Source organism: Bos indicus, chromosome X (genome assembly GCF_029378745.1).
Source record: "Bos indicus isolate NIAB-ARS_2022 breed Sahiwal x Tharparkar chromosome X, NIAB-ARS_B.indTharparkar_mat_pri_1.0, whole genome shotgun sequence".
In the NCBI taxonomy this organism is placed as follows: Eukaryota; Metazoa; Chordata; class Mammalia; order Artiodactyla; family Bovidae; genus Bos; species Bos indicus.
This window is the reverse complement of record NC_091789.1, coordinates 33,314,729-33,340,373: the sequence shown is the minus strand read 5'-3', so window position 1 is coordinate 33,340,373 and position 25,645 is coordinate 33,314,729. Positions and strand designations below refer to the sequence as shown.

At 43.4% G+C, this 25,645-nt stretch overlaps 2 protein-coding genes across 3 annotated transcripts in view; one reads left to right on the top strand and one right to left on the bottom strand.

The window, feature by feature from the left end:
- The window catches only part of LOC139181473 (melanoma-associated antigen 8-like), a 92,324-nt gene extending 84,185 nt beyond the window's left edge, over nucleotides 1-8,139 (bottom strand). The window contains exon 1 of the mRNA XM_070785001.1: nucleotides 8,042-8,139. Within this exon, the coding sequence (XP_070641102.1) occupies nucleotides 8,042-8,139 (98 nt within the window). The remainder of the gene's footprint in view (nucleotides 1-8,041) is intronic.
- A 26-nt stretch (nucleotides 8,140-8,165) lies between these two features.
- LOC139181701 (piezo-type mechanosensitive ion channel component 2-like) overlaps nucleotides 8,166-25,645 on the top strand; it is a 164,580-nt gene continuing 147,100 nt past the window's right edge. For both annotated transcript variants that reach the window (XR_011565469.1, XM_070785315.1), the window contains exon 1: nucleotides 8,166-8,459. The gene's annotated coding sequence lies outside the window, so the exon portion shown is untranslated. The remainder of the gene's footprint in view (nucleotides 8,460-25,645) is intronic.

Genomic DNA, 25,645 nt, shown 5'->3' with positions numbered 1-25,645 from the left:
ACCACAGTGGTGTGATCACTCATCTAGAGCCAGACATCCTGGAATGTGAAGTCAAGCAGGCCTTAGGAAGCATAACTACGAACAAAGCTAGTGGAGTGATGGAATTCCAGTTGAGGTATTTCAAATCCTAAAAGATGATGCTGTGAAAGTGCTGCGCTCAATATGCCACCAAATTTGCAAAGCTCAGCAGTGGCCATAGGACCTGGAAAACGTCAGTTTTCATTCTAATCCTAAGAAAGACAATGCCAAAGAATTTTCAAACTACTGCACAATTGCACTCATCTCACATGCTAGCAAAATAATGCTCAAAATCCTCCAAGCAAGGCTTCAACAGGATGTGAACTGAGAACTTCCAGATGTTCAGGCTGGATTTAGAAAAGGCAGAAAAACCACAGATCAAATTCCCAACATCCGTTGGATCATAGAAAAACCAAGAGAGCACCAGCAAAACATCTGCTGCTGCTGCTGCTAATTCGTGTCAGTCGTGTCCTATTCTGTGAGACCCCAGAGACGGCAGCCCACCAGGCTCCCCTGTCCCTGGGATTCTCCAGGCCAGAACACTGGAGTGGGTTGCCATTTCCTTCTCCAGTGCATGAAAGTGAAAAGTGAAAGTGAAGTCCCTCAATTGTGTCCAACTCTTCTCAACCCCATGGACTGCAGCCTACCAGGCTCCTCTGCCCATGGGATTTTCTAGGCAAGAGTACTAAAGTGGGGTGCCATTGCCTTCTCTAAGCAAAACATCTACATCTGCTTTATTGACTATGCCAAAGCCTTTGCCTGTGTGGATTCCATAAAACTGTAGTAAATTCTTAAAGAGATGGGAATACTAGATCACCTTACGTGCCTCCTGAGAAATCTGTATGCAGGTCAAGAAGCAACAGTTAGAACCAGACATGGAACAATGGACTGACTCCAAATTGGGAAAGGAGTATATCAAGGCTGTATGTTGTCACACTGCTTATTCAACTCATATGAACAGTACATCATGTGAAATACCAGGCTAGATGAAGCACAAGCTGTAATCAAGATTGCTGCTGCTACTGCTGCTAAGTCACTTCAATTTCGGAGTCACTTCACTCTGCCGTCCTTGGGATTCACCAGGCAAGAACACTGGAGTGGGTTGCCATTTCCTTCTCCAATGCATGAAAGTAAAAAGTGAAAGTGAAGTCGCTCAGTCGTGTTTGACTCTTTGCAACCCCATGGACTGCAGCCTACCAGGCTCCTCCGTCCATGAGATTTTCCATGCAAGAGTACTGGAGTGGGGTGCCATTGCCTTCTATGCTGCTCTACATAACCACCTCAGTATTCACTAGGGCCAGTGAAAAAACCCAATGTTTGAGTCAGATGAAATGTTCTAGCTCACTGAATCCAGCCATGCATCTGATAAAATGAAATTGCATGAAGTCCCCTCATTTTGCAAGGGTAAGAATACTAGACAAGGAATGGCACTCCACTCCAGTGTTCTTGCCTGGCGAATCCCCATGGACAAAGGAGCCTGGCGGGCTGCAGTCCATGGAGTCACAAAGAGTCAGACACAACTGAGCGACTCACACACACACACACACACACACACACACACACACACGGACTGTTTAAGTTAAACATGGATTTAAATGGATAGAAAAGTCTTTGTTATGTTGAGAAGCAATTTTACTCTGTAGTTTTCATCTTTAGTCTTAACTCCGATTAGAATGAATCCAATTTCTCCTCTGTATATTCCAGGTATATGAAAACAACAGCCTTGTCGCTTGCTGTCATTTTCTTTAGAAAACCTCCTTTATGTTTAAGGACTTAGGAGACCTTCCTGCTCTGAGTTTTCTCTAGCCCCACATCTGTATATTCTCATCCAGATCTTCAAATGCCAATTTGAACTCATACAATGTTGCCAGAATGCACTAAGGCAGATTTTCTCATGGCTTACTCTGTGCCTGGTTAGATCAGGGTTACAAACGCTTTACATTCAAAGACGGGAAGAAACATACTGTCAAAGGTCTCTGTCTTCTGGTTGGGCATGATCTCTGACACCCTATTTACTTTCCCACTCCTTCTGCCATTCTGGTCCAGGCTCTGCTTTCTCCAAGGCATCATCTCATCTGTCCCTTCTCTTTCACCCCTACAGAAAGGCAGTGCTCTAGGTATAGTGCTTTGAAGTTTGCAAACAGCTTTACAAACATCATCTCATTTAATTAGCATGGAAACTCTGCACAGAATGTTGCTGTTCAGTCGCTAAGCTGTATCTGACTCTTTGCAACCCCATGGCCTGCAGCACGCCAGGCTTCCCTGTCCTTCACCGTCTCCCAGAGTTTGATCAAACTCATGTCCACAGAGTCAGTGATGCTATCTAACCATCTTATCCTCTGCTGCCCACTTCTCCTTTTACCTTCAGTCTTTCCCAGGATCAGGGTCTTCTCTAATGAATAGGCTCTTCACATCAGGTGGCCAAAGTATTGGAATTCAGCTTCAGCATCAGTCCTTTTAATGAATATTCAGGGTTGAGTTCCTTTAGGATTGACTGGTTCAATCTCCTTGCAGTCCAAGCGACTCTCAAGAGTCTTCTACAACACTACAATTCAAAAGCATCAGTTCTTCAGCACTCAGCCTTCTTTCTGGTCCAACTCTCACATTCGTGCATGACTACTGGAAAAACCGTAGCTTTGACTAGATGGACCTTTGTTGGCAAAGTGATGTCTCTGCTTTTTAATACACTGTCTATGCACAGAATGCACAGATGTGAATAGTATAAGGAAAACACAGAAGTTTCTGTTAACCCAATTATATGGATTATCACGCTAATACTTCATGCCTGGGATTCTGTAACCTGCTTTGCTGGCTGCCCAGCTTTCAGGGTCTCCCTGTTATAAAGCACTCTACATACTGATGCTAAAATCATCTTTCTTTCCTACTGATCTGTACATGCCACCATCTGGAGTCCATGTATAGCCTCCAGCACTCTTGGGGTAATGTATTTTCCTGAGGCCTTCGAGAGTCTGCATCTGCTAAGACCTCTGACTGACTTTCCTCAACCTAGGATTGCAGTGTTTGGCTAATCAGAGTTTTGTTCATTCGTTTGTTAATCCATCCAGCATTCATTAATGTATGCATTTTGTGACATAGCATCTATGATGTGCTAAGCAGTGCAATGGACAGTAAAGGGGAATACAAAAATAAGTCATCTCTGCCCTCCAAGGTTTTATAACCTCATCTAGGTCTTATATGCACAAGTGGCTCTAGTGGTAAAGTACCTGCATGCCAGTGCAGGAGACGTAAGAGATATGGGTTCGATCCCTGGGTTGGGACGATCCCCTGGAGAAGGGGATGGTAACCCACTCCAGTATCCTTGCCTAGAGAATCACATGGACAGAGGAGCCTGGTGGGCTACAGTCCATGGGGTTGCAAAGAGCTGGATACAACTGAAGCCACTTAGCATGCACACAATTCAAATACAAGGCTAACTGTGATAAGAGAAGTGGTGAAAGTAGATTCATAGTTGTAGGTAAACTCTGAGGTTTACCTGAGGAAGAATTAATCCCAATGAGCAGAGCATACAAGACCTCCAGGAGGGGTACTGGTGAATCTGTGCAAGGAGAAGTAGATTTCCATTACAAGACTGGCTTGGCTTCCTTGCTGTCTCTTGGTCAAGTTAGGTTTCCTATTGCCTTCTCCTTGTGTCTTCTTGGGCATTTGACCACAAATAATTTTTTTTAACCAGTGTCCTAAATACTTAAGGTCCTGGTAAACGTGCACACTTGACCTAGAAAAAGGAAATTTCCAGCATGATAATTGTCAATGGTATATGAAAAGGCATGAACAGACAGATTTTGTTTAAAGATTATGAGTGTAAAGAATAGAAGACAAACTTACAAAGACGGGCACCCACCCTTATCACCCAGTCTCTGGTTGGAGCCACCAATGCAAATAGTGTAAGAAAAACATGTGTCATTCATGAGGGGAATATCTGCATGATGCATAGCAGGTGATAAACTACACAAATAATAGCACTGCATCACACAGGTTTGTCATGAACCCTCTGATGGCAGATCGTCCTGTTTGTGATCCTTGAAAACTAAAATAAAATGAGAAAGGCTTAACATTTTTAGGTTTGAAACATGTTTTATTATTTTGTGACTTTTATCTCAATTGCATATTCATTCCATAAGCAAACATAAGAATAGTATTAGTATCAAGCACAAACTTTTGTGTGGCATTCTCAGCTGAGGCAGGGTGGGCAGTACTGGGTTTTCAAGTGCAAGCTCTGCCTCTGATCTCCCACTTCAGCCTTAGTCCTTGGGAAGGTCCCATCCAATGCTTCTTGCTCATTATATATTAAAGTGTTAGCAGGTTTGAATAGAGAGGCAAAACTGTATTTAAATTTTCTATTTCGAATAGCTGGTAAAGAAATACACAACATCTCAAATGCAGGCAAAATTAAAACAAGGGATGTTGGGAAGGGATGGGCACCAAGAAAGACTCACCAAGGGTTGCTGCTGCTGCTGCTGCTAAGTCGCTTCAGTCGTGTCCGACTCTGTGCAACCCCATAGACGGCCTCCCACCAGGCTCCCCCGTCCCTGGGATTCTCCAGGCAAGAACACTGGAGTGGGTTTCCATTTCCTTCTCCAATGCATGGAAGTGAAAAGTTCTGACTCTTCACAACCCCATGGACTGCAGCCTACCAGGCTCCTCCGTCCATGGGATTTTCCAGGCAAGAGAACTGGAGTGGGGTGCCATTGCCTTCTCTGCACCAAGGGTTAGGAGACTCTGTAGAGTACAACAGACACAGTGTACATATATGGGGAAATAAGTAGGTACACAGGGAGGGGGAAAATACAAGGGAAAGCCCAGCTGATAGATGCTTTCCTTGGCATTCTGGATAATCACATGGACCACAAAAATTAAAAGAGGAAAACTAAGGTGAGTCATTGCTTCAAATTCCATCCAACAAGGACTGGAAAGTTGCATGCTGTGTGTGCTCCAGGGCCCAGTGTAGCAAGGGGTGGGCTGTCTCTGCTCCTCTCTGTCCTCTGAGCACTCCAGCCCAGTTCCATCCATTACAATCAGATATTTGGACCCCAGCATCACCATCGCTCCTGTCCTTTCTCTTGGGCTTCAGCTCATCCTTTGTTCTTGCTGGTCAGATTTTCACTGGGTGGGGTGTGTGTGGGGGCTTCTAGTTTAGTGAGTTTAACTGCTATGTAAACAAAACTCTCAAATCAGCTCCCCCTACCACCTAACTTTTCTAAATCCAGAGCCAGTTTTTTAAACAATTTTTTTGCATAGGTAGTATGTTTTCATGTTAAAAAAAAAACAGAAAAAAATTTATACTTGAAAAAAATCTCCCTTCTTTCCTTTCCTCATGTAGCCAATTTCAACCACTTGCAAGAAACGTTATGTTTCTTCACACACATGCAAATAGAAATATAAATTTCCTTTTTTTCTTTTTAATTCATAAAGGAGTATAATTTTCAGTTTTCTGAACCATGTATTCTGGTCATTTAGTAGTATGTAATGTGCACGCATGCTAAGTCACTTGTGATGTCCAGCTCTTTGCAATCCTATTGACTGTAGCCTGTCAAGCTCCTCTGTCCACAGGATTCTCCAGGTAACAATACTGGAATGAGTTTTCATGCCCTCCTCCAGGTGATCTTCCTGACCCAGGGATCGAACCTGCATCTGATTGCAGCAAATATCTCTAAACTGGGTGGCTTAAAACAATTTGTTGCTAACTCTCACAGTTTGGTGAGTTGACTGGGCTCAGCTGTGTAGTTCTTGCTTTGGCTTCTCACTGTGGTTACGGTCAGACGTGGGCTAGTACAGGGGTCATGGGAAGGCTTGACTGGATTGGAAGTTCCAAACAGCTTCCAAATGGTTGGCAGTTATGCTGGTTGTTGGATGAGCGCTCAGTTGCCAGAGCTCCTCTGTATAGACTGGGCTTCTCACAAGAAGCTGGTCTCTGAGTGGGAGCATCCTGAGAGAGCAGAAAGTGAAAGTTACCCAGTCAATTAAGGGCAACTTATAAAACTGGCACTGTTAGGTCTGCTGGATTCTGTTGGCCAAAGAGGTCTCAGGGCTAGCCCAGATTCAAGAAGATGGAGAAAGAAACCCTGTTCTCTTCATGGGAGAGTAGCAAGATTGTATTTCAGAAGATCTTGAGGTTAGGAGATACTGTGTTGGTCATCTTGGTAAAATACAATCTGTATCACCATCTGAAGTACATTTCTATTCTGCCTAACACGTGTACAAGGCCTGAGGAGCTTTCTTTTATAATATCTAACATCTGACCTCTCCTGGTTTCCACTGACCCCACTCATTCTAACCCACATACTTTTGTAGTTAGGTAAATGTTAGAGTTACCTTCCTGGTAATCCTGGAGAGTTACCTTTCTGGTAATCCCACTTCCCTTTACTGCAAATAGCCAATGAAACTTTCTTAACATTGGTGTTTACATAAACTTTAGCTTTAATGATGTCATTCTCCTAAGTAAAAATCAGATCTGATATCCACAGTGGTTTTGTTTGACCTTTGCAAAGTTAGCATATATAGGATTTGCTTTTTTTTTTAAACTTTCAACATTGCAAAATCAGGAGATTCAGATTAAACTCCTTTTGAAAAACTAGGTCCTCATATGTAGAAACATTGAATTCTTTGACTAATATGTTCTAGATACTAAACAAAAGGGAAAAGACTTTCAGGCTCTTGTGGAATTTAATGGACAAAGGGAAAATGGATAAATAACATAGATTAATGGATGGCAACATTGGAGGGCTAGAAAGCAGACAGGACAGGGGTCAGATGGGAAGGGCTACAATTTCAAATTACATGGTCATGGAAGACCTCACTGAAATGGAGACATTTCAGTTAAAAACTTAAGGCGTAGAGAAAGGGTAACATGAAATTCTAGAACTTTGCTTTCCAGTAGAGTATCCCACAACCATATGTGGCTATCTTAATTTGTATTAATTAAAATTGAATAAAATTTAAAATTCGCTTTTTCAGGCACAGTAGCCACATTTCCAGTGCTCAAAAGTCACCCATGACTAGTTGCTACAAACCAGATATAGAACATTGCCACCATTACAGAGGGTTGTACTGGACAGCATTTCAGAGGTGGGGTATTCCATGCAGAGGGGAAAGCAAGTGCAAAGGTCCTGGGGTGGGTGGGACATTGCTTGATATGAGCTAGACAGTGGCACTGCTCTTCGGCTCACACATTCCTGCTATGCTCTAATGTGAGTAAGCTTATTTAGTTCTTGCAAGTCTTAGGCAAAGTTAGGGGTCCTGTGTTCTACTGATAAGGAGTAAAAACAGTGGCTGCCCCTTCCTGAAGACAGACTGATCTGGGAGGTGAAGGTTAAGGCCCTGTTGGAAGAGTCTCGCTGCCAGGGCTCCACTATTCCTGCCTCCTGGAATGGTGTGAACAATGATTCACACCACAGTAGGCCTTTACACTTTACCAAGCACAATTATCACATGCATTAGGCTTTCAAGGAAGGTCAGATTCCAACTTGTTCACAGAGAATCACCTCCAGGTCACCAGATTTGCATCTGTTTTGCCTAGCACCTATCATAATGAACAAAAATTTTAGACTTTAATGATGAATGTGCCAAAGAGAGGACAGTGAGGCGGCAGTTCTAGTTCAGTGATGTTTGATTTGTAGCAGAATACAGTGCCTATTTTGAAGTTCTTTGGTGAAAACCATTTCTGGGAAGAGTGGTAACGATTTGGGGCCAGGTTATGAAGGAAAGAAAAAAAAAAAAAAAAAAACCACCTTGTGTACCCTGGCAGTGTGGTGGTGTTCCGCACTTCCTAGCTTACCTTGGTCTAAGTTCAGGTCGAGGCCCACATACAGGAAAAGGGGGTGAAGCGGGGCTTTTCAGCCTAAAGGGAGTAGGGGAATGGGCCACGCCGTCGAGTGGGTTTGGTGGTGGATTCTGGGAATCCCGCGTCGGTGGAAGAGAAGGTGCTCAAGGCTCAGGGAGTGGCTGCAGCGGTCAGGTCCGGACTTTGAGGTGTGCCGCGAAGAGGGCGGGGCGGGGCCGGGCTCACGTGGGCTGGGCGGGGGAAGTGCGCGGGACTGAGCTTGGCGGGGGCGGTGCGAGCCAATGGGCAGCGGCTAGCAGCGCGCCCAGCGCCCGAGCCGCCATCGCGCCCTTTTGCTGCCTGGCGAAGGCACGGACGGCGCGCGGGGGCGAGCGCGGGAAAGAGCCGCCGGCGCCACAGCCGCCGTCAGGGCATGAGGACGGCCGTGGGCTCCGTCAAAATGCAGCCACCGTGAGAGAGCCGGGTCCCGGCAGCGGTGGCGGCCGTGGCGGCGGCGGACGGCGCCCTATGCCGCAGCCCCAGCGGGCGCGAGTCTGACGGCGAGCAGCTGCCGGTGCCTCCGCGGCCGCGGCTGCGGGACCTGCCAGCGCTGCTGCGGAGCGGGCTCACCTTGCGGAGGAAGCACAGCACCGCTGCGGGCCGGGTGAGTGGCCGGGTCCTGCGCGGCCAGATTGGGCGTGAGAGGCTCGTGCGTGGAGTCCGCGCCCACCCTCCGGGGCGGCCGAGGGGGGGCATCTGGAAGTAGGGGAAGTGCCGGGAGTGGACCCCTTGTGCCGGCTTAGGCAGAAGAGGGGCCGGGGAAGATGGGGTCGTGGGGTGCCCACTGCGGAGTGGCGGTTTCCCTCGCCCATAGGTGCACCTGACTTCGTCCAAGCGTGCCTGGATTCTAGCTGCGGGACTGTGAACATCGCCCGAAGAAGGGCCGTTTGCCTGTCCCCAGAGGGGGAGCTGCAGATGTCTAGTGCCAAATGGCGGGCCCTGTCCGACAGCGATCCCAAGGCCCCACGCGCGGGACCTCAGTTTGCAGGAGGCAGGAGAAGTGTGCACTGCTGTCGGACGCCTAGTTGCAACTTTGGGCACCGACAGTGGCTTAGAACCCAAGGAGGGACGCTCCTCCACCAGGAGCCTACCAAACACACCAGCAGGAAGTGAATATTTAAGATTCTGGGGGCGTCGCCGAGAACTAAGCTTTGGCACCTACACTGGCTCTTGCCCCGCCAGGGCCGAGGGACAGACGCCAGAGTTGGAAGTTCTGGGGCGAGCTCTAGTTCCTGGGCTCCCCAGTCGGTAGCACTTAGTTCTCGGCGACCCCTCCCCCTCCCCCCGCCGACCCCTCCCCCACCCCCCACCCCCCGCCCCAGAATCTTAAATATTGACTTCTGCTGGTGTGTTCGGAAGGATTTCTGATGGAGGAGTATCCCTCCTTTGGTTCTAAGTACATCTAATGGCCTGAGAAGGTCAGACATGTTTTGTGGTGAAGAAAAGCGGGACAGCCTGGGATCATAAGTCACTCAGCAGCCCCTGCTGACTTGTCAGGTGTTCCTGCTCACCAGGGCCTTGGGCACCTTTGAGAGGTTTTACTTAGCTTTTAAAAATCTGGCATCATTAAGGAGACTTTACCATGAAAGTACCACAAGGTAGATATTTTGGTCTGTAATTTAAAAAATAAGTCTTAGTTGTCTGCCTTAAATTATCTTGCTGGGGGACTTTCAACTCTTGAAAGATAGGTTTGTGAAACTTGAGAGTTAGGGAGAAACACTGGGTTTGGTATGGCTTCCTTTGGGCAGGAAAGGGTCTGAACTGACGTTGAGTCTTTGGCCTTTCTGAGCTGGAGAATTCTTTCCACGTAGAGATAACTGTCCATGACCTACCTCAGAAGGATGTTTCGTGGATTAGCTGAGCAGTAATAGGACATCTTTAGGTCAAATGACCAGGGGAGTTTAGGAATTACCCAAAAATGACCTTAATGTGTGGAGTACAAGGTTGCGTGCAAAGAAAGGGAGGAAATGTGTCCCCAAAATGTGATAGCTCAGTAAACACAAAAATCTGACTTAGTGACTTTCCAGGAGTTTATGGGGAAAGTAGGTCAAATTGTATTCCTGTTACCCATGACAGTTGGTTTTTCACGGCACAGGATACTGACACCATGAGGGCAGCCAGGCAGTCTGTGAGGAGGATTACCCAGGGTTTCTGTGTAAATTGATCTGGAGTGTTCATCTGCATAGAGGCTTGTGTTTCCCCGTGCCTGGGATGATGTTGTAGTGTACCTTGCCAAAATACATATTTACTCTAATTATTTATTCTGAATATGGTTACTTAAAATAAGGTGTACTTGATTAGCCCTTCTTTGGTTCTAATACTGCCTTAGCTCTCCTTGGGACATTCCAAACACATTTCATAAGTACATGGCCAGTTTTTGGTTTTGTTTTTGTTTTTAATTGGGGAAGATTGTAAAATTTTCCAACATTGGAAAACCATAAGTTTCAACTGTTTTCTCTCCTTTGGCACTGGAACCACCTTTGTGATTGTGGAACCTTCCCATCAAAGGAGTTGGAAAGGGTTTGGAAGAAGGAGAAAAATAGGTGAAATATGTGTTAGTTTTTCGGGCTACCATAACAAAATACCATAGACCTGGTGGTTTACATAACAGAAACGCATTTTCTCACAGTTTTGGAGGCTGAGAAGTGCAAGATCAAGGTATCAGCATATTTAGTTTCTGGTGAGAACTCTCTTCCTGGCCGGTAGACAGCCACCTTCCTTCTGTGTTGTGATGTGACCATTCCTTAGTGCCTGTGGAGGAAAAGAGATCTCCCTCTCTCTCTGTTTTATTTTTTTAAACTGAAATATAGTTGACATACAACATGATGTTAGTTTCAATTGTACAACATACTGATTGATTGGTATTTGCATACATTGGAAAATGATGACTTGTAAGTCTAGTTACCATCTGTTCCCATATGATGTTATTACAGTATTATTGACCATATTCCTTATGCTGTATATGACATCCTCATTGCTTATTTATTCTATAAGTGGAGGCTTATACCTCTTAATCTTGTTCACCTGTTTTGTGCCACCCCCATCCCTTGTTTATTCTCTGTATCTTTGTCTACTTTCATTTTGTCTTGGTTTTTAGATTCCACATGTAAGTTAGATCATTCAGTATGTCTTTCTCTAACTTATTTCACTTAGCATAATACCCTCTAGACCCATCCATGTTGTCACCAATGGCAAGCATTCATTTTTTGAATGGCTGAGTAATCTTTCATTATATGTGTATGCCCCATCTTCTTGATCCATTCATCAGTCAGTGGACACTTCACTTTCTTCCATATCTTGGCTATTGTAAATAGCATGGCAGTGAACATAGGGGTGTATATATCTTTTCCAAATAGGGCTTTTGTTTGCTTTGGATAAATACCCACCTGTGAAATTCCTGGATCATATGGTGGTTCTATTTTTAATTTTTTGAGGGATCTCCATACTGTTTTCCATAGTGGCTGTGCCAGTTATAACCTTAACTAATGGTATGGGAGGATTCCCTTTTCTCTGTATCCTCACCAGAACTTGTTGTTTGTTGTCTTTTTGATGATAGTCATTCTGCTAAGTGTGAGGTGATGTCTCATTGTGGTTTTGAATTGCATTTCCCTGATGATTAGTGAAGTTGAGTATCCCTGCATATGCCTGTTGGCCATCTGCACAGGCCATCTGCATGTCTTCTTTGGAAAAATGTCCCTTCAGGTCCTCTGCCCAATTTTTTTAAATGGGGTTATTTTGTTTTCGATGTTGAGTTGAATGAGTTATTTGCATATATTAGATTGATTCCTTGTTGAGTATATCATGTGCAAGTCATTTACTCACTCCCATTCAGTAAGCTGCCTTTTCATTTTGTTGATGGATTCTTTCACTGTGAAAAAGCCTTTTAGGTTGATGTAGTCCCTTTTGTTTATTTTTTCTTTTGTTTCCCTTACCTGAGGAGACAGATCCAAAAAAGTATTGCTAAGACTGATAGCAGAGTGTACTGCCTGTGTTTTCTTCTAGAAGTTTTATGGTTTCATATCTTAGGTTTGTAAGTCCTTAATCCATTTTTTATTAGCCCTGGGTGTTCTTTGGAAGGAATGATGCTAAAGCTGAAACTTCAGTAGTTTGGCCACCTCATGCGAAGAGTTGACTCATTGGAAAAGACTCTGATGCTGGGAGGGATTGGGGACAGGAGGAGAAGGGGATGACAGAGGATGAGATGGCTGGATGGCATCACCGACTCGATGGATGTGAGTTTGAGTGAACTCTGGGAATTGGTGATGGACAGGGAGGCCTGGCTTGCTGTGATTCATGGGGTCGCAAAAAGTCGGATACGACTGAGCAACTGAACTGAATCCATCTTGAGTTTGTTTTGTATATGATGTGATAAAGTGGTCCAGTTTGATTCTTTTATCTGTAGCTTTCTAGTTTTCCCAACAGTATTTATTGAAGATACTGTCTTTCTCCTACTGTCTTTCTCCTGCTGTGTATTCCTCCTTTGTCATAGATTAATGCACCAAATAAGCATGGGTTTATTTCTGAGTTCTCTATTCTGTTTTTGTGCCAGTACCATACTGTTTTGATATAGGTACTGGCATCTGTGTGTCTGTGTTAGTACCACTACCATACTGTTTTGATGACTGTAACTTTGTGATATAAATTGTTTGAAATCCGGGTGTGTGATACCTGGAGCTTTGTTCTCTCTCTTAAAACTTCTTTGACTATTTGGAGTCTTTTGTGTTTTCATATAAATTTTAGAATTTTTTTGTTCTGACTCTTTGATCTCTCTCCTTTTTCTTATAATGCCACTAATTCCATCATGGAGACACCACCCTCATGACCTAGTCTCACCCTTACTACCTCCCACAGGCCCTCCAAATACCATCATCTTGGGGCTTATGGCTTCAACATCTTATTTTGGGGGGAATGCAAATATTCAGTCCATAATAGAAGTGTTTGAAGGAAAGAGAAAAACACAAGTAGTATGTATCAAACCAGTGGGTGACTTGTAAACACCTGGGGTCTTGTGGTTAGCTCCTTGGTTAGGGCAGTGATACCAATGCAGGTAAATCATGGTGTAGCTCTTTCTGTGGACCTTCAGTATTGTATGTCATGAGCTGTACTTCCAAATTACAGGTGAGTGATTATAGGGACAAGTTAGCACAGATTCATTACCACTGGCAAGAAAGTAGCTTTGTGCATTACACAAGTTGGTAGGAAACTTTGCAACTTCTGTATTGACGAAGATCTGATTTAGGAAATCTGGTTGGCCCTTGCCCATGCTCCCTTGGGCTCTCACAGATCTTAACCATCTGCCATCAACTGTCATCAGATGAGCTCTTTGTGGGTTGTGCTGCCCAACCCAGGTGCCTTGGAGGCTGTCTCTTACTGGGAAAAGGTAAGCTGACATTGGGTTTTTACCATAGAACTCCTGGGTCCTTGGTTCAGTCACTTATTGTCATTTTGAATTCAGAATGCAAGCTGATTAAAACTCTTTGCACCTCTTTAGGCTAAGTGGAATGACTAGATTTTTCTTTAGGGGAGGACCTTAACTACCTCCTAAAACATCACTGGTAAGATAAAGCACAGATTGAATTTACATCAAAACTATTTAATTTTTTTTTAACTTTGTTTTGTGGACATTATGAGAGAATAAGATAATTACTTCCTGCTTTTGGCAGCTATTAACATTTTTCAAATTTTGTTTGACTTATTTCTTTTTTCCCCACTTTTCTTTTGTGGGGGACTAGTGTGTTTTAAAGGAGAAGGCAATGGCACCCTACTCCAGTACTGTTGCCTGGAAAATCCCATGGGCAGAGGAGCCTGATAGGCTGCAGTCCATGGGGTCGAGAAGAGTAGGACACGACTGAGCAACTTCACTTTCACTTTTCACTTTCATGCACTGGAAAAGGAAATGGCAACCCACTCCAGTATTCTTGCCTGGAGAATCCCAGGGACAGGGGAGCCTGGTGGGCTGCCGTCTCTGGGGTCGCACAGAGTCGGACATGACTGAAGCGACTTAGCAGCAGCAGCAGCAGTAGCAGTGTGTTTGAAAACAAAATCCTAAATATTATGTCATCTCATTCATTAGTGTTTCAGTTTACATCTCTGATAAGGACTTTGTTCCTTAAAAAACGTTGTGCCTTTCTTGCCTAAAAATTTTAGTGACAATTCCTTAACATTCCCATATTTAATTTTTCTCAGAGATGTCTTTTCATTTATGATTAGTTGCAACCAGGAATTAAGGTCCACACATTGTGTTTGGTTGTTAGGTTTGTAAATCTATTTTATTTTATAACAACCCCCTTCCCCTGCTTGTTTTCTTCATGCCTTTCATGTGATGGAGATAGCAGGTCATTTGTCAGGTAGAATGTCCACTTCTGGGGTCACTTCTTACTTGTAATGTTATCTGATTTGTTCATTTATGTTCCATGTTTCCTGTAATCTGGCAGTGAGATGTAGCAGCTTGATTAGATTCAGACTTAAGAGTGAGCATTCTTGGTAGGTATTACTGTGTATAATCTGTTGCATCACATCATTAGAGATGTGATGCCTGAATGTGTCCCTCTTTGAGATACCAAGAGTGATTAGTGGGTTCCGATGGGGTCAACTTACCTATCTACCTTTCACCTGATAATTGTAGCATCCTTGTGAGTTATAACCTAGATCTATTTCATTAGGGGTCACAAAATGATGATCTAAATCTATCATTCCTCTTGCATTTACCAGTTGGTATTCTATCTATAAAGAATTTACTCTCAAAAAAGAAGAAATAAATTTGCCCTCATGAAATACTTGGGTCTTCTGGAAAAAAAAAAAAAAGAATGTATAGGAAGGAGAGGGGAAAGGCTTGATTTTTTTCCCTTTTATCATTTTTCTGATTTATAATTTAATGCCTTAACAACCAGTGAGTTTTTTTTCCTTTTTCAAGTATCAGCAAGATCTTGTAGATCTGAATGTATTTGTTTCAATCCATTGAAGGCAGTATTCTTTTCCATGCTCAGTTTATATTTATCTCCTGCATACTTCTTACAAGGCCCTAGTAATCTGTGATACCTTTCTTGCTTTCCAGCATAAGTTGTTCCAAGCGTATCTTATTCTATTTCCTGGTCCAGACTCCAAATCAGCCATTTTCCCAAGGAGTACTGATTTTTCTGAAAATCAGTCATGTCCCCCAACTTTTGCCTCTCTTAGTGGTTGAATTTTTTTAACCTTCTTTTTAAGCCTTTCATCTTAAGTTTTTGTTTCATTTAAAATTCTTCTCATCAGGCTGTTTCTAAGACTGTCATTTTCTCCCTCTAATGAAATAACTGGTAGCTACATTCCCTCTTTCTATATAGACTGTCAGAGTGCTGGAGATGCCTTATTTTGGGCTTTGGCTGCTGGGATATTTTCTGCAGTGTTCCACCACTTTCTTCATCTCCTTGAAATCTGTTTCATTTACTGCAGTCAGAATGATTGGTTGTGCCAGTTTGACTGTTCACCCAAGTCGTCCTGTGATCCTCAGCCTTTGGATCAGTCTTCTCTGCCTTGACCTCTTCCCTTCAGCCACCTTTCACTCAAGCAGGGTCTCAGTGGCTCTTCAGATTTGAGAAACTGGAAGTTCTTTCTTTTTCATTTACAGCCTGTACCCTGATGCATGCATGTGTGATCAGTCATGCCCCGCCTCTTTGCGACCCCATAGACTAGCCAGCCAGGCTCATCTGTCCATGGGATTTCCCAGGCAGGAATACCAGAGTGGGTTTTTGCCATTTCCTTCTCCAGGGGATTGTCCCAACCCAGGGATCGAATACCACCCTGATGACTCCGTCTCATGAAAGAACAAGGCTGCCAATTTCCTGCGTCTGACCTGAAATGCTTCAGGCCTGGCTTAACACCCTTCTCTGCTGGAAATAAGACTTTGTTGATTGAGAAACACATTCTACTCCAAGTTATACCAGTATGGCCAGCTTATAGTCATTTTATACACATATCTCATAGGCAAAGCATGATTTTGTTCCTTGTATTTAAATTAAAATCAGTGATAACACTTCATACCACTTAATTATGTCCTTGCAGATTCTGGTATACACTTTCAGCCTCACTACAAGCATCTGTGTTAGATGCTATTATTTGCATTCTACATATGAGGAAGGGGCTTCCCAGATGGTGGTGCAATGTGATGAATCCACATGTAATGCAGGAGAAATGGGTTCAATCCCTGGGTCGGGAAGATTTCCCTGGAGGAGGACATGTCAACCCACTCCTGTATTCTTGCCTGGAAGATCCCATGGACGGAGGAGCCTGGCAGGCAACAGTCCATAGGACACAACTGAGCACATATGTGTGCATGTGCCTGCGTGTGCATGGGCACATGAAGAGAGTCGGACACAACTGAGCACACGTGTGTGTGCCTGCATGTGCGTGCACACACACGTACACACACACAGATGAGGAAACTGAACCTAGAGGTAACTTGCCCAGGATCACTGGGTGGGTGGGAAGAAGGAGTTTTGAATCCCGCCAGTCTGGTTCTATAGTCCATGTTCTGAATTGACTCTCAAATGCACTGAGGACCAAGGGTCTATTTTTTTTTTTTTTTGCCTAAATGTTCATTGTTGTTATTTTCAGTCGTTCAGTTGTGTCCAACTCTTTGTGACCGCATGGACTGCACCATGCCAGGCTTCCCTGTCTTTTACTATCTCCCTGAGTTTGTTCAAACTCATGTCCATTGAGTTGGTGATGCCATCCAACCATCTCGTCCTCTCTTGTCCCATTCTCCTGACTTCAATCTTTCCCAGAATCAGGGTCTTTTCCAATGAATGCCCATAACCTTTATAGTACCTGTTGGTATTTCCTTACCACTCTTGAGAATGATCAGTACATGCTTTTGATAATGCCACACATTAACTTTTCTTTCATTGGGGCACACGGGCTTGTGATCCTCCTTCTGGGATTGAGGTGGAGAGGTCAGGGTCTAGGTGGGAGGGGAAATGCTGTGGTTATAGATGTGTATGGTAACTAATAGTGACTAAGATTAAAGATTGTATTTACTGTGTCCTAAGCAAAAAACACCCAGGCCCATCTTCATCAATCCAAAAAGTTTGTGAATTTATCCTCCTTACACTTATCTGCTTATGGTAGCCTGTCAGAAGATAAAGGTCATTAAGGCAGGCATGCATCTTCCAGGAAAGGTGAGTCAGATCAGATACAACAGCACATGTTGGTCTTATTTAAGAAACACTGACTTCCGGCCAGCTTGAAGTTTGAGTTGTAGGGCTACTACTCTCTATCATCACATATTATTCTCTGAGCTCTTTTTTTTTTTTAAATTTTATTTTATTTTTAAACTTTACAATATTGTATTAGTTTTGCCAAATATCAAAATGAATCCGCCACAGGTATACCTGTGTTCCCCATCCTGAACCCTCCTCCCTCCCCATACCCTCCCTCTGGGTCGTCCCAGTGCACCAGCCCCAAGCATCCAGTATCGTGCATCGAACCTGGACTGGTGACTCGTTTCATACATGATATTATACATGTTTCAATGCCATTCTCCCAAATTTCCCCACCCTCTCCCTCTCCCACAGAGTCCATATGACTGATCTATACATCAGTGTCTCTTCTGCTGTCTCGTACACAGGGTTATTGTTACCATCTTTCTAAATTCCACATATATGCCTTAGTATACTGTATTGGTGTTTTTCTTTCTGGCTTACTTCACTCTGTATAATAGGTTCCAGTTTCATCCATCTCATTAGAACTGATTCAAATGTATTCTTTTTAATGGCTGAGTAATACTTCATTGTGTATATGTACCACAGCTTTCTTATCCATTCATCTGCTGATGGGCATCTAGGTTGCTTCCATGTCCTGGCTATTATAAACAGTGCTGCGATGAACACTGGGGTACACGTGTCTCTTTCCCTTCTGGTTTCCTCAGTGTGTATGCCCAGCAGTGGGATTGCTGGGTCATAAGGCAGTTCTATTTCCAGTTTTTTAAGGAATCTCCACACTGTTCTCCATAGTGGCTGTACTAGTTTGCATTCCCACCAACAGTGTAAGAGAGTTCCCTTTTCTCCACACCCTCTCCAGCATTTATTGCTTGTAGACTTTTGGATTGCAGCCATTCTGACTGGCGTGAAATGGTACCTCATAGTGGTTTTGATTTGCATTTCTCTGATAATGAGTGATGTTGAGCATCTTTTCATGTGTTTGTGAGCCATCTGTATGTCTTCTTTGGAGAAATGTCTATTTAGTTCTTTGGCCCATTTTTTGATTGGGTCATTTATTTTTCTGGAGTTGAGCTGTAGGAGTTGCTTGTATATTTTTGAGATTAGTTGTTTGTCAGTTGCTTCATTTGCTATTACTTTCTCCCATTCTGAAGGCTGCCTTTTCACCTTGCTAAGAGTTTCCTTTGTTGTGCAGAAGCTTTTAAGTTTAATTGTGTCCCATTTGTTTATTTTTGCTTTTATTTCCAATATTCTGGGAGGTGGGTCATAGAGGATCCTGCTGTGATGTATGTCGGAGAGTGTGTTGCCTATGTTCTCCTCTAGGAGTTTTATAGTTTCTGGTCTTACGTTTAGATCTTTAATCCATTTTGAGTTTATTTTTGTGTATGGTGTGAGCTCTTGAAGCCTCACTTTCTTCTGCTGTTGTGAGATACACTGTGGGTCAGGTTTTTCCAAGAAAAGAGACAATGTCTGGGAAGCTTTGGGCACCATAAAGCTTAAATGTTTCCTTCCTCAGCTGGATGCTTATTCTAAGCAAATAGACTTTCATAGACATATTTATGGAAATCTAGGCATAAAAAAATTTGCTCATGTATGCAGTTTCAGTTTCCAAGTTTGTAAAAGTAGTGGTGTCTTAACATAGGGTGAATATTTTAGGTAGTGTCTAAATACTGGTACCGTAACGAAACAGTCTGAGTTTCACACTTTTACTGTCTTAAATGGACTTGGCAGTAATTAGTAACTTGTGCAGCTAAAAATAGATGGAAAGGTGGGAAAAAAGTCACTGGGGATGATTCTGAGTGCTTGTGACTTTTTTTTTTTTTTTTGCCTCAATGTTGCATAACAACCCTGGTTAGAAATACTGATCATTCTAGTAACACTATGTTATCGAGGAGTAGTTTGTGAGAGGTTATAAGATTTTACAGGAAGGCAAGGTAGTTAAAATCAATAGCTTTTTTTCCCCCATGGTTAATTATTGTTATGATAAATCATTTATAAGTGGGTATGGAAAAGGGAACGGAGAAGGAAATGGCAACCCACTCCTGTATTCTTGCCTGGGAAATCCCATGGACAGAGGGGCCTGACGGGCTGTTGTCCATGGGGTCGCACAGAGTTGGTCACAACTGAAGTGACTTAGCATGCATGCATGCATGGAAAAGGGAAAGTTCAGAGACAACATTGTGGATTCTGGCATGTCTTTATCAGATTGAAACTTCAGTAGTCCTCCAAAAGGAGAAAGTATTTTCAATTGTAAGAAAATTAACATCTAGAGAGGTTTAATAGCCTTCCATGATCACCCAGCTAAGAAATAGTACAGGCAGAGTGGGGCCCAGGACTATCTGATTCTAATATCTGTGGCCTTTCCACAAAACTATTGTCTAAGTGTGTGTGTGTGTGTGCCTGTGTGTGCGCACGCACACTCAATCGCCAGGTCATGTCTGATTCTTTGTGACCCCATGGACTCTAACATTGCCAGGCTTCTCTGTCCATGGGGTTTTCCAGGCAAGGAGAATGGAGTGGGTTGCCATTTCCTCCTCCAGGGGATCTTTCCAACCCATGGATCAAGCCCATGTCTGCTACATTGGCAGGCGGATTCTTTACCACTGAGCCACTGTACGCTGTTGTCTAAGACATAGACGTAATTATAACATGTCGAGCACTGAAACAGTGGGTGCCCCAAGGAACTCCAGTGCTACAATCCCTTAGTGTGTGGTATTTATGTAAGACAAGGGGTACCTTCTTACCTTCTGGGACTCAATTAACTTTTTGTGTTTTATCAGCTTTTTTCATGAGGCTTTGGCTTCTCCCTTGTAAAGTGCTTTCCTTTGCTTTTTGTACCACTTGCATTATCTGTAGGAAAAACATAATTCAGGATTTCTAATAAAGGCAAAACAAACCTTTCTAAAGTTAGAGTCCAGAAAACCAGGGCTTCTGCAATCGAGCTGGTTGTCTTCCTGTATTTCTTCCTAACTGGTCTAGCAACTCACTCCAACCCTATTTTGCTGGTGGTTATGTTGTTTAGTCGAATTTGACCTTGTCAAATAATTTACCTGCGGCTGTTATGAGGTGTACATGCAAATACTTGTGATTGCCTAACACTTTTGCCTTTGGTGCCAACTGTAAATTTGTTTTACTCTCTCCTGCTACTATTCAGGGACGTGAACAGCTTATCACTTCTCCTCGGTCTAACCCTCTAAATATTGACTGTAAAGAACAAACACTACAGATGGTACACTCCATCATATTGTGTTGTGAATTTATATGTAGGTATGAACTCTTTTGTAGGGAAAATAAATTGTGTGATGTTGCTTTTAGAGAGCAGGGGAAGTATGATGCCTGTTTCAATGCACTGAAATAGAATTAGGCTTTGTTATAGTAGAAAAGACAATTTTTTTCTGTTTTGTCATTTACCGGCTATGTGAATAAGTCAGATAACCTTTCTGAGTCTCTGTTTCTAAAATGCAATACTAGTATTTTATCATGCAGTTGATGGTGGGAGAGGGGACCAGCTTTCATTTCTTGGCCCTTGTCTGTCCAGCCAAGGTCTTTCTCCATTGAGATGCCAGCTCAACCCCCAGGACACTTTGGGGCATATTTTAGACAGAGGGAAAGATGGGTCTTAATACTCACCTCATCTCTGGAGTTAGAGAGGGGAAGATAATGCTTTAATAGAAAGAGCATTTGAACGAGGAGGAAGATTTTGATTCAATCGAGAATCCATCATATCAAAAGAGTAAAAATGATGTTACCTATGAATCTGTTTCTAGAAGATTAAATCATTTGTTTGGCCATAAACAGAATTCTGGGAGAGGTGTCAGAAGAGAATGTGTGTCAGCAGCCCTTTGCATCTGGGGAGAGCTTACCAGGTGGTTTTATCTTCTTTTAGATAAGAGGTTTGTTGCTATTTCTTGTCATCAAGGAAAGCTATTTTTTATATTCAGATTAACATCAGTGTTTGTTTTCCTCTACTGTTTCAAATTTATGAAAAATCTTCAAATAGCACCTGTTAAAACACTGGAATTTCCACTCTTCTTGGCACATGACTTATTAAAAAAAAGAAGCAGCAGCCTGCTAGTCATATTCTAATCTGCCTTGAATATGCCATGAAGTTAGAGCTTAATGAAACTCCACACGGTCAGTTCATCAGTAGTTGGCTGTTCACACTGCTGTCATTTATAGAAGGCTTTATATTTGCAGATTGCCTTCTCATACTGTTTTCATAGCTCTGAAGTAGGTATTCCGTTCTTATACAGACAAAACAAGTTAGTGAGTTTTTCCATAGGCCACATCCTCAGCATCTGTGAAGCAAAGATAGTGCCCACCTCACAGGGTAGGAAAGGAAGTAGGTTAAAATGCATAGCACTTTTCAGGTGAAACTGGTTGTGTGGAGAAGGCTTAGTGTGAGCTGCTGCTGCTGTCATTGCTGCCATTGTCATCGTCTCCTGAAATGACAAATCTGAGGGATTTCAAGATCAAGCCCTTTGAAAAGCTGAAATAGATTTTATTGCCCATAGTGACAGCAACTAAGTAAGATGACCAGGGTCAGACATTGGTATCTTGCTAAAGATCATAGCAAGGAAGTTCAGGGTCAAGGGCTCCTTACACTGGAAGGGTCTATGATAGGATATCCATGTTCTGTCCTGCCTAAAACATGAAAGATGGGGTCTAAAGGAGGACTCCTTAAACTGTAGCATATACATACATTAGAACCCCTGAGAGCTTTTTAAAACACAGATTCCCAGGCCCTAGTCTTAGAGACTTTGATTCCATACGTCATGGATGGGGCCCAAGAATCTGCATTTCTGTGCAGTTCCAGGTGATGCTGATGCTACTGGGACATGAACCACACTTACTCACACTGGTCTAAAGGGCCTTAAAAGTTTGATTCCCTTCAATATCAGAAAATTACTGAGGCCAGGAGTCTACCTGGTGTTCTGTTTGCCCCCTCCATGATAGAAGGACAAACCAAGATGGAAGACCATGACTATAAGATCTTTATTCAGTTCAGTTCAGTTGCTCAGTCATGTCCGGCACTTTGTGACCCCATGAATTGCAGCATGCCAGGCCTCCCTGTCCATCACCAACTCCCAGAGTTCACTCAGACTCACGTCCATCGAGTGTTCATGGGGTTCTCAAGGCAAGAATACTGAAGTGGTTTGCTGCCGGGGACCAGCCCCGGCTGATCCAGGGTATTTGAAGGGGAGACGGTGTCGGCGACCTATTCAAATGGTAATTAGAGATATAAAGAGTAATAGAATGAGGATAGCTCAGTAGGAAAATTCAGTGGAGAAAAGAGGCTGAGTAGCTTGGTTTACGCGGAAAATCAATATAACCCGTGACACCAGGGTAGTTCTGACCACGGAGGCCGCAGGCGCCCTCTCGAATAGCAGAGGGTGCCCCACCTTAGACACCTTCTCGAGTGGGTCTTAGAAGCCCAGGCAAATAAGTGGTCGCAGAGGATATCCACGCTCTAGATGGAGACTTCAGCCAGAAGTTAAGGAGAAGAATGACATGGGGAGACCAAGCATTGGTGAGCAAGGCCCATAGCTTTATTTTTAACAGGGGCTTTTATACCCTAAGTTACACATAGAGGATAATAGGGGATGCAAAGTCAGCAGTCTTTGATTCTTATCAAAAACCAGGGTTTCTTTCCTGCAAATTTATCGTATACAAATGGTTTAGGTGATTTACATCATCTTCTGGCCAGAAGGCCTATTAACATTTTATGACTCTTGACAAGGACTTATCAACAAAGACTTATTTTCTCTAAGAGTAATTATTTTAAGGTTTGGCGCCATCTTCCGAAGATAAAATTGCATTCCTATAGGGTGGATGTGTAATGGGTTTACAACAAAGGAAAGAATTTATTACCTTAAGGGTCTAAAGTTACTAGCACCAAGGCCACTACTTATTTTTTCTACATACCAACTATATTAATTAATACATATTCAAGGATACAATTCAGGGGATGTGAAAACTTGGCAACAAACATTGACTCATCAATGAAATCCCTTACTAGTCTTATTCTGACAGTTTCTAACTCTCTGAGAGGCTCTAAGCTATTTGAATATCTTAAGCTTCCCCTGCCTCTGGAGGCTGGGAGACTGTAAACAATCCTATGCATAGCTGTAGGAGTCCGGGTAAACTTGTCAGGTGAGTTAGAGAGCCATCTGAGGGGTTTGGATTTAAACACTCCTAATTGCCCAGGAACTTTATTAATTGGAGCTGTAAGTTAACTCTTTGACAGAGAGAGCAAGATGGTGGTGGGGGACAGCCTCCAGTAAAGTCAGAGGTGAGAGCACAAAGCAATAAAGTAGGCAGACTCTGGTTTTTTTGGGGGGTAGATGCTCGAGAATATCCAGGCGGACTCCTGAGGCTCGATCCCGCCTTTGCGTATGCCGAGCGTCCTTCCTCATGACCTTTGTCACGAGTGGAATGCCTCACCGGCTCCCGGCAGTTTGCCATTCCCTTCTCCAGTGGACCGCATTCTGTCAGACCTCTCCACCATGACCCGCTCGTCTTGGGTGGCCCCATGGGCATGGCTTAGTTTCATTGAGTTAGACAAGGCTGTGGTCCTAGTGTGATTAGATTGACTAGTTTTCTGTGATTAGATTGACTAGATCTTTATTAGAATTAATAATACTGGAAACTCCCCTTGATTGGTTTCCACAAAGTAACTGGCAGTTTAAAAAGTCGTGAGCATTTGAAACACAAAGGGTCCATGGCAGCTGACCTACTGATTCTCTGTCCATCCCCTGTCCTCTCCGTTTTGTTCCAGTCTACACCTTGGAGCCTGCCCTCTGGATGTTCATCACTAGGGCTCCGTCCATGTGGCTTTGGTTTGGGTTCAGTCAGTGGAAGGCCAGGGGAGGAGCGAATTCAGGGGTGGGTGTCTGTCCCTTCTGCTGCTTCTCCTTTCCGTGTAGTACCGGCAGTGCCTGTAACCATCTGTTACCAGCGTCAATGGGGAAGCCTCTCCTCCATCACTTCAGCTCTTTCCAGTCTCCAGTAGAGCTGTGTCTTCCTTTGTCCTTCCTGCCTGTGGCTGTTAAAGGCTTGTCATTCCTAACGCCTGTGTTCAGCAGCCCCTCATGCTGGGTTTCAGAACTTCACCCACATAGGTTTGATAGGCTGTCTTTTGAGAAGACCCTTGATTGATACTGGAGGGTAAGAAGAGCTCCCAAAAGATGGGAAGATTGATGGTAGAAGGTGTAGCCTTGGATGAAAAGAACATCATGAGTGGAGTGGGTGTTGGTGGTGATTTTTTTTTTTTTTTTTTATGTCAAGGGGCTCCAAAATCACTTTTTATGTTGACTGCAGCCATGAAATGAAAAGACACTTGCTCCTTGGAAGGAAATCTATGACAAACCTAGACAGTGTATTAGAAAGCAGAGACATTACTTTGCCAACAAAGGTCCATCTAGTCAAAGCTATGATTTTTCCAGTAGTCACGTGCGGACATGAGAGTTGGACCATAAGGAAGGCTGAGCACTGAAGAATTGATGCTTTCGAACTGTGGTACTGGAGAAGAGTCTGTTGAGTCCCTTGGACTGCAGGAAGACCAAACAAGTCAATCGTAAAAGAAGTCAACCCCAAATATTCATTAGAAAGACTGATCCTGGAGCTGAAGCTCCAATACTTTGGCCACCAGATGTGAAGAGCTGACTCATGAAAAAGCCCCTGATGCTTGGAAATATTGAGGGCAAGAAGAGAAGGGGATGCCAGAGGATGAGATCATTGGATGGCATCACTGACTCAATGAACATAAATTTGTGTAAACTCTGGGAGATGGTGAAGGACAGGGAAACCTGGCGTGCCACAGTCCATGGGGTCACAAAGAGTTGGACATGACTTGGTGACTGAATAAGACAAGAAGAGGTGAGGAGTACAGGAAAAGGGTCTAGCCTTTAAATTGATTCTGAATTTATCTCAGAAGGTCCCAAGAGGTCCCTGGGTGAGAAGCTACAACTGCTAGAATGTGACCCAAGTGTCATCCCTAAGTGTAAACTTGCATGACGAGGGTTCAGAGTCACAGGAGCTTTTTTGTGAAGAATTTACATTCTTCTTCGACAATTGCCTATCAGTTTGTTTTTTTTTTTCTTTCCTGCCCCCGCCATTTCTCTAGACACCCCTTAGTGTTGTTAGTCTCTACACAAGAGTCATAAGGTCTTTTTGCGGCACTTTGATCTTGCTCAATTTTGTCACAGTATATTGAACATATTCTGAAGTGCCTTCCAGAACTACATTCACAACGTAACAACTAGTTGAATAGAATCATCACACCCTCAGTTCCTTTGCCCATGGGTTCCAGTGATGGGCACGTCACTAAGATGAAAAATGCTGTTCATGGTTGTGGTACTCAGCTACATCACCCTCTACAGTACCCTTGCCATGAAGCAGGACCATAGCACAGACTCGTACCAATTCTGTGTGTTTATTGGTTCTTTTCTATTGAAATGTGATGCCCAGGTTGAAACTGTTCAACAGCTTTTAGAGATTTTTTTGATGGGGGTGGGTAGTAAAGGCTGTCTTAATACTTTTTCTTAAATGTTTTAAAGATAAAACAGGTCCTTGATCTCAGATTTTCTGTTGTTAC